Source organism: Gracilinanus agilis, chromosome 5, assembly GCF_016433145.1.
Source record: "Gracilinanus agilis isolate LMUSP501 chromosome 5, AgileGrace, whole genome shotgun sequence".
In the NCBI taxonomy this organism is placed as follows: domain Eukaryota; kingdom Metazoa; phylum Chordata; class Mammalia; order Didelphimorphia; family Didelphidae; genus Gracilinanus; species Gracilinanus agilis.
In genome coordinates, this window is record NC_058134.1 from 216,805,973 (window position 1) to 216,815,148 (window position 9,176).

The 9,176-nt window shown below is 55.2% G+C and overlaps 1 protein-coding gene across 1 annotated transcript in view; it reads right to left on the bottom strand.

The window, feature by feature from the left end:
- Positions 1-9,176, bottom strand: part of MICALL1 (MICAL like 1) — a 30,769-nt gene that overhangs the window by 7,756 nt on the left and 13,837 nt on the right. Inside the window, exons 7-9 of the mRNA XM_044679117.1 lie at positions 6,187-6,250; positions 4,173-4,537; positions 3,350-3,744 (exon numbers count right to left, since the gene is read on the bottom strand). Coding sequence (XP_044535052.1) covers positions 3,350-3,744; positions 4,173-4,537; positions 6,187-6,250 — 824 coding nt within the window. The remainder of the gene's footprint in view (positions 1-3,349; positions 3,745-4,172; positions 4,538-6,186; positions 6,251-9,176) is intronic.

Here is a 9,176-nt window from a genome sequence, read left to right on the forward strand (position 1 = left end):
GAATGGCAGTTCCTTAAGGGCAGGAACTATTCAGATAGAACTATTCTATCCCCAGCACCCAACACAGAGCTTGACATACAGCAGAAGCTTAAGAAATGTTCATGGATCCACTGTTCAAAGTCACCCAGGTAGGAGGGCTTTAGGACGAGAAAGCAGGAAAGCCCCAATGGGAATCTGGTCTTTGGACTGCAAATGGCGCACTCGCTCTTCTGAGCTGCAGATGGAGGTGGGGGGCTCCATCACTAATGAGGGAGCCCCTTTGGGTTCAAACAACCAGCTCCTCCAGCCCCTCTAAAATTCTGCCTCAGTTTCCTCAACTGTAAAATGAAATTATACTAATACCTACCTCCCAGGGTTGCTTTGAAGATCAAATGAAATAATGTCAAGCTCTTAGCACAGTGTCTAGCACATAGTAGGTACTTAAATGAATCCTTCTTACTTTCCTTCTTCCCTCTTTTCATTCCTTCTTTCCCTTCTCCATTCTTTCCTTGCTTCCCTCCTTCCTTCCTAAAGCCATGGGTTATGGTTGAACCACCTATTACTGGGCAGAAGAAGGCCTCCTACACAGGAGCATAGAAAATCTGGGCCTGGCCTTTAGAACAAGGGAAGGAATGAGGAATTAAAGTCAGAGGACTTCTGTGACTTTGGGCAAGTCTCTTTCCATAGCCTGGGCCTCAGTTTCTCCAACTGTAAATGGAGGATGGACCACGATGTCCTTCCAAGCTCACTCTGTTTGGGATCCTACTAATACTATAGGGGTGATCCTCACTGGGCCTCAGTTTCCCCCTCTGTAAAATGAGGAGATTGGCTTCTCTGATCTCCAAGGTCACTTCTAGATCAGTGACTCTGACCCACGAAGGCAGAGGGAAAGGATAGCTGCCCATCATGCATTTCTCAGGGCAAGGTGCCAAGTTGGGGGCCTAACCTGATCCTGCACAGCTTTCAGAATCAGGCACCAGGCCCCCCCCAGACTCGTGCCCTGCCTCCTTCCCCCACCCCAGGCTCCTGTGACCCAGGGAGTGGCCCTTGGCAGCTATCAGCGCCACCTGGCCCAAGGGAGCACTGCCACTGCCAGGGGAAGGCATCGCTGCCGCTGGGCTGCTCGTGTCCATATTGTCTGACCACTTTCCAAGTGCAGTCAACCAAGGCCTCCTGAGGAGGCCCTAATGAGCAGCTCCCTGCAGGCTCCCTCAGGGCCTCTTTGAGACAGGAATCCGGCCTCCGTGAGCCCCGCTGGCCCAGGGAAGGGAAGGGGAGGAGAGGAGGGAGGAGAGGAAGGAGCACAGGAGGGAGTGCAGGAGGGAGGGAAGGAAGGAAGCCCGGCGTGCCAAGGGCTCATGACTGCATCACACCAGGAGAGGACAAGCAGAGGAAGCTGGGGTGTCCCAGGGCAAGAGGGAGGGGCCAAGGCAGCATTTGATCTTGAGGATCTGGGACCTCCTATGGCTTGGGGTAGGCGGGGGTGGCTTCTGGCTGCCTCCACCCACCATCCTGCTCCTCTCCCCCCCCCCCAAGGCTAAATCTCATCCCTGCACCGTCCCCAGGTCCACCTTGTAGGTCCTACTAGCATTTAGCCCCATCTCCAGGTGCCACGAGGGCTCTGTTCCCTGGCCCAGGCAAGGGGAGCCACAGGGATCTGGCTCCAGTGCTTGGCCCTCTGTCCCCATCCAGCATCCAGACCCGCCATCCAGCAGAGCTCCCTGCTCTAGTTTTCCCCCGGCCAGCAGGGAGCTCTTTACATGGCACTGACCCCAGAGGGGAGCCAGGAAAGGGCACACAGACGGCCCCAAAGAGCCTCTCATGGTTGTCCAAAGCTCCCTGACTCCTCCGCTTGGGATCCTGGGCAAGTCCCTCCATCTCTAGGCCACAGCTGCTCTGGAACTCTAGGGGGGAGATACCTGTACTAACCACCTCCTAGAGGGCATGTCCAACCAGGTCACCCCTACTCTAGAAATCCTAGGAGCTCCTTATGGCCTCTAGGAGCAAAGGCAAAAATCCTCTGCTTGGCATTCAAAGGCCTCCAGAACCCGGCCCCCTCCTACGCTCCAGGCTTCTTATATCTCCCTCCCAGACCCAGATCCAGACTCTTTGATCCAGAGTGAGATCGAGGAAGGGAAGGAGAGAGGGAGACAAAGGTAGAGACAAAGAGACAGAGGAGGCACAGAGAGAGTAAACAGAGACAGAAAGGAGGAAGGAGAAAGAAAGAGAAGGGAAGGGACAAAGAAGGAGAGGGAGAGGAAGGGAGAGGGAGGGAGGGAAGGAGAAAAACAGGCCAAAAAAACCAGAGAGTCAACAGAGAAAAACAGAGAGAGACAGAGAGAAGAGGAAGGAGAAAGAAAGAGACAGAAAGGAGAGAGAGGGGGGCAGCTAGGTGGCTCAGTGGATAGAGAGCCAGACCTAGAGATGGGAGGTCCTGGATTCAAATCTGGCCCCAGACACTTCCTAGCTGGGTGACCCTGGGCAAGTCACTTGACCCCCATTGCCTAGCCCTGACCACTCTTCTGCCTTGGAGCCAATACACAGTATTGAGTCCAAGAGAGAAGGGAAGGGTTTTAAAAAAAAGAGAGAAGCAAAAAGAATGAAAAAGGGAAAAGAGGGAGGAAGAAAGATGGAGACAAGAAATAGAGACAAAGACAGAGGCAGAGGAGGAGAGAGAGGAGGAATGAGAAAGAGAGGAGTTACTATTGACCTTGAGCACTCAATTACTTCAGCAGCCTGAGGCTCAGTTTCCCTCTCTGTAAAAACACAGGATGGTTGAGATCCCCCTCCACAACACACTATGCACCCCAGACCTTTTCTTGGTGTTTACTTGTGATTTCCCCCAGGATAGGAAACTCCTGGGGCACAGAGAGATTACATGACCAGCCCAGGGCTCTGGCCAGTTTGTGTCTGGCCCTCTACCCGAGTCCACCACATTTTCTGCCCTGGCCCCATCATGGCCAGAAAACAGCAGAAAAGGCCCAGGCCAGAACTCAAACTCTGGGGCTGGCGCCCCCTTTCCCAGGATCTTAGAGCCTCAGGTGCTTCCCCTACAAAACGGGAATCACGTCCTCGGTGCCCACCATCACAGCCCTGCGCAGCCCTCCTCAGGGTCCCCCCAGCACAGCCCAGTCAGGATGCCACCTGCCACTTGCAACAGTCAAGGCGTCCCGGAGCCCTTTACAGGCCGTACTCGTGTGGCCCTCACGACAGGCGTGAGACGGGCTTACGGTGTCACGGGCCGCTTCACAGACGAGGAAACGAGAGGCCCAAGGCCGAGGCCAGACTCCCGGCTCGCCATTCCGCCCGCTTTCTGGCCGGTGGCTGCTAGGGCGGAGGGAGGGGACGAGTGGCCAGAGCCGTTACTCACCTTCACGTGCAGCTGGGGGGACGGGGGGTTCCTCTCTCTGGCCAGCAGGAGCGGGGTGGGGGCAGCCCCGGCACAGGGCTTGGCGGGCTGTGGGCCCAGGTCTCCCTTGGTCTGGCCAGCAGACGGGCTGGGGCTGGCTCGGTCTGGGCCAGGCTGGCCTAGCTCTTCAGAGGAGGAGAGGGACGAGGCGGCTGAGAGGCTGGGGGGGGGCCCAGGGGCATGGACAGTGGGCTCAGAGGAGCTCTTGGGCACTGCCGCAGGAGGCTCCAGCTCGCCAGGAGCCAGAACGGAGCCCTCTGAGGAGAGGCTCTCCACACTGAGGGCTGGCGACGGGGTTGAAGAGGGTGGCTCCGAGTGCGAGAGTCGAGGGGCAGGGAGTCGGGAGGGGTGCAGAGCTGTGGGGACGAAGAGAGATGGGTGAGCGGGGAGAACACCTAGAACCTTTGAAGGGCAGCCTGATACAGTGGGACCTCTTATTGTATACTTAAAAGTCTAGAACAGGGGGACAGCTGGGGGGCTCAGTGGATGGAGAGCCAGGCCTAGAGACAGGAAGTCCTGGGTTCAAATCTGACCTCAGACACTTCCTAGCTGGGTGACCTTGGGTGAGTCACTTGACCCCCATTGCCTACCCTTACCACTCTTCTGCTGATACTTGGCATCAATTCTAAGATAGAAGGTAAGAGGTTTTTTAAATGAAAATAAATAAATAAAAATTGCTCCCTGTCCCCCTCCCCCAAGCCCCTCACACTTCAGGAAAGAGTCGGAGAAAGGCTCAGATGAGAAAAGAACGGAAGCCAAGGGGAAGCAGGAGGAGGCTGCTCACCAAGGGGGGAGGCGCTGGGTGCTCGGGGAGCTGGTCGCTTCTTGGTCCGGGGGCTGCTGGTGGGGGTGATGCCGTACCAGGGATGCAGCGTCTTCGGGGCCTGCTCTGGGGCAGGCGCGGGCGGAGTGGCTGCTTCTTCCTCATCTTCCTCATCCTCGAAGGGGTTATAAGGCTTGGGCTCTTGAGCAGCTGGTAGGCTCTCCTGCTCCGGCCCCGGGTTTGACTCTCCTCGGTTCTCTTCTTCCTCTGCGGCCCGGGAGGGAGTCTCGGGGCGGCTTCCAGGGGGCTGAGGGGCTGGCTTCTTCTTGGGTTCTGCTTGTACCAGGGTGATCCACGGCGGGTCCTTCTTCTTGGGAGCTATAGCTCTGGAGGAAGCAGAAAGCAACCCATCCATTGAGCAACATTTATTAAATACCTACTATGTACCAAGCACTAAGAACACAAACATAGAAAGAGGAGATGAGGTCCCTGCCCTCATGGAGCTAACTTTCTATTGTGAGAGATATATAAATAATTATATACACACACAGAACATCAGAGGCCTCATGGTGTAGTCTGGCCTCAGAGCCACAGAGAACTGAGTTCAAGTTCAGTATCTAGCATGCATAGGCTGTGTGACCCTGGGCAAGTCACTTAACTCCTTACCCTAGGTACCTCTCCAAGACTGTTCAAGTCACAAAGGAGGCACTGACCTGCTTTGGAACAATGGATTCTCTCCCCTGGGATACCACAAAGTCACAGACCCAGTCCCTATCCCCACCTAGAACAGACACAAAGCAATACTAGATAAATGGAAAGGAAGGTCCAATGAGTAGCTTGGGTGAGGGAGAGGGGCTTGGAAAAGCCCCTGAGCTGCATCTGGAAGGAAATCAAGGCATCTACAAGGTGGAGGTGAGGAAGCAGCGCCTGGGGGCCAGACCCTGTTGAGGCATGGAGGTGGGAGATAACTGGGCGAGTGAGGAAGAGCTTGGAGGGCAGGCTTGTAGAGCTCTTAATGCCCATCTCATCCTGGAGGAAGGGAGGCACAAGAAGCAGAGGCCCAATTAGGTAACTAAGAGAAGAAAGAAAGAGATGAGGCCTGGAGGCCTCCTGCTCCTCGCACTCACAGTGGGTGACTGGTCCAGCTTGTGCCCACAGTAGGAATCCTCTTTCCCCCTCTCCTCCCTGACATCTTAATGGTCATCCGGCTTGGTCTGCAAGTCTTCTGGACCTCTCACTGGCAGGAAATTCTATCTGCTATCAAGCTGAAATCTGACTCTGAGGTAGCTTCCCCCGATGACTCCTGGTTCCCTCCTCTGGGGCAGAATGCTGCCTCCTCAAGATGTCCTTTCATGTGATCAAAGACGGCTGGACCGAGCCCTTCCTGAGCCTAAACAGCCCTAGTTCCTTCAACCAATCCTCCAGTCCCCCACTAGGCTGGCCTCTGCGGGACTCTGTCCCACTTGGGGAAGCCTTCCAAGGAGGCAAACAAACAGCTGCCCCCTCCCCACCACTTGCCACCACCCTGAGCCCAGACGCCTGCCTCTTGTGGGCACACCTATCCCTCCCCACTGACACAGGCCCAAAGCCTCTATATCTTCAGGAGGAGCTGAGGCCAGAGGACAGGAGGGTCCATCGCAGGGCCTGAACCACAAGTCTACTTGCCTGCCAGCTTGAATCCAGTGACTGATACAGAGGCCAGTGGCCGGGCCCTTTAGCAGGCTCAATGTGGGCAGCCAGGCTGGCACGGCGGCCCTCCTTCCCAGCTGGGTTTTCTGTGTCTCCCAAATGAGCCTGGCCCTTGAAGTTCAACAGACATGAGAAGGAAATGGTGCCAGGCTCCCTTTTCCCTCCACTGTCTCCTAGAGACTCGGGAGGCCTGGAGCCCACTGAGAGGAGAAGGGCGGCACGCTTTGGCTGTTCTCCATCTCTCCCAGCTCCCAGTTTGGAAAGGCCCAAGGGGTCAGGGCAGCCACCGCAGGGACCGTTTCCTTTTGCAAGTCGATCGCTCGGGGGGACGGGGGAGAGAACATACCGATCTGAGGCCTTGGGTGTTCCTCTCGGTTTGGGGACCGGGGGGCTGGATTCGTGCAACCTTCCTAGATGGGGAGTAAGAAAGAGACAGGCATTCATTGGGACCAGTGAGTGGTTCCCCCCTCCCCCCCACAAGTGACCAAGAAGCCTGGGGTTCCCGGGGAGGGGGACTCTCAGTCCCTGTGAGGTCACAGGCTCAGATCACCATAGTAACTCGTGGTCTGCCAAGGATGGGTACCCCCCCACCCCAATTCACAGCTAGGCCACCAGGACAAAGAGAGGGCACATGGAGATTCTGGGATACCTCCAAACTTCATCTCCATTTCAAATGAGAATTGAAATCTGGGTCCCGGGTACTTAGAGGCATCAGATTTTAACTCACCGTCCATCCCCACCCCCAACTCTAAAGAGAAACTCTGGGGATTCAGTGTCCTAGTTTAGCTCCCGGGTGGGGAGGGGTGGTGGTGAATTCTGTCTCCCCGTCTCCCCTGCCTCGCTCCCTGCGCTGTTCTCTCTATTCAGGGCCCCTGAGGAGGAGGGCGCTCGCCGGGATGTACCCCAACCCCGGCCACCAGAAGGGACTGACTGGAGAAAACACTTTGAGTGAAAAAGCTCCAGGACCCCAAATCCTGCCACGCTGCTAGGGCAGGGGATTCGGTAAGAGAATGGCCTTCTCTGTGGGCATCATCCCAGTCTTTGAGACAAACGAGGCTATGGACATTGGAGGAAAATCAGGATCGGAGACTTCAGAGGGCATCTCCCGCAGCCCTCTCCCTCTGGAGATGACTGAGAGGAACCTGAACCCCCGGAGGTGAAGTGGCTGACCCAAGGTCACACAGGTAAGGGGCAGGGGCAGCCTCAGTCTTCTTAGGACAAACCCAGCCTTTCTAGCACACTGACGTCAGGACCTAAGGACCGAGGCTAGAGCTTTGGAGTAGGGAAGCCCTGGGTCAAAGGCCTGCCTCTTGATACAGTGACTGAGGGGTCCTAGACCAGTCACTTTGTCTTGTAACCCTTTGTAAGGCCACTCAGAACCTCTCAATTCCCCAAGCAATGTCCTAAGTCTATGCAGTGCAGGGCAAATGCCCATCAGCGGAGGGAGAGCCAACTTCCTTACCAGGATCTCCCCCCTTCCCCCCAAAATGGCAGCCAGGCCCAGGCCCTTAGGCTCCAGCAACCCAAAGACATGAAAAGGAAGAAAGAAGCCCCCCAAATCCCAGCCCGGGGAGTAGCATGACCTGAGGGTCACTGGTGAGAACTTAGAAGATGCCAGTGGATGCCAAGGCTTCCCTGGCTCCTCCTGGTCCATGGCTCCTACTATTGGGCCCTGGAGGAAGGGCTGGAGAAGAGCAGGAAGAGAAAAGTCAGCGTGAGCCTCTCTGCAAAGACAGTGGAGGAGGGAGAGAGCTCCAGGCCAGGAGACCCCGAGTTACCACAGGCTGTCAGTGAGTGCCTCTTCTGGTTGAGGAAGGAGCTGGGAGGGCAGCCAGCCTTCCCGGCCCATAGTCTACACAAGCCTGTGATCCTGCCTGGGCAACCCGGGGCAAGACATGGCCAATCTGGGCTGTGGTTTTGTCATCTGTAAAATGGGGATGGGCTGGTGGGAAGAGGCTGATTTGTTCCTTCATTCCACAAGCCTCTCTTAAGGAGCTGCTAGGCCCACTGCTAGACACTGGGGACACAGAAACAAGGAAAACAATCCGTGGCCCGCAAGGACATACAGATGGGGATACAACCAGTATCTGTAGAACTAAGCACAGAGCATATGCTAAGTGATACAAGAAAATTTAGGGGCGGAGATAGAGAGAAGAGTTAACTGGAGGTGGCTGGGTGGTTCAGTGGATAGAGTAGTGGGTCTGGAGTCTGGAAGACCTGGGTTCAAATCTGACCACAAACACCAGTTGGGTGACCTTGGGAAAGTCACTTCACCTCTGTGTGCCTTAATTTCCTCAATTGGAAAACAGAGATCATAATAGCACCTACCTCCAAAAGTATGAGACAAGATTTGTTAAGTCCTTACCACAGTGCCTGGCATAGTAGGTGCCATAGAAAAGCTTGCTTCCTTCCTTCTTCCCTCTTGGAGGGAATCAGGAAAGACTGTGAAACAAGGACAATGTGGGTTCAAATCCTATCCCAGACGCTGACTTCCTTGTGTGATATTGGGCATGGCACTTAAATTTCCCCTTCTAGCTCTAAGTCTAAGATACTGAGCCTCCCTGGGCCTCAGTTTCCCCTTCTATTAAGTGAAAGGGTTCTAGAAGGCCTCAAAGGTTCCTTCCAACTCTAGGCTAAGGTCCACTCAAGTGACCCCTGAGCTTTGACACCAACTTGGAAATGAACTCAAGCAAGTTGACCACGGATCAGCTGTCTCCTGAAGGCCCATCAGGGGGCGCCAAAGCCTCCCATCCCCAGCAAAGCCTTGGCAGACAGGGCCAACTAGCACATGGTGTTTCTACCCTGGGAAGACTGGAGATTAGGAAAGGGGCTGGCTGTGAGGTTTTCCACCAAAAGGCCCTTTTCTACTCCCTGGGGCTAGCTGCCCCACTCCTCAGCATCCTAAATGAAGGATCCTGGACTATCCCAGTGACTCTGGGTCAAGATGACGCCTTTGCCCATGTCTCCAAAGTTCTAGATGTCTTGGATGGGTACCTAGGAAGACTCCCAGAAAACTGAGGCAGAAGAAAGGTCAAGAACAGAAGCTGGGAATGCCAGTCTGGCCCAGAGGTGTTTCAGGAGAGCCCTTTGATCCTCTAATCTGCTCTGGAAATCTTTTTCAGTATTTACATGCAGAGGAAGAGAAAAAGGGGAGTAGGGGTGAAGAAAAGAGGAAAGGAGGAAGACAGGAGAAAAGAGAAGAAGGGAGGAGGAAAGAAGAGAAAAGGAGGTGAGAAGGAGGACAAGAAAGAGAGAAGAGAGAAGAGGAGAGGAGAGGAGAGAAGAGAGGAGAGGAGAGGAGAGGAGAGGAGAGGAGAGGAGAGGAGAGGAGAGGAG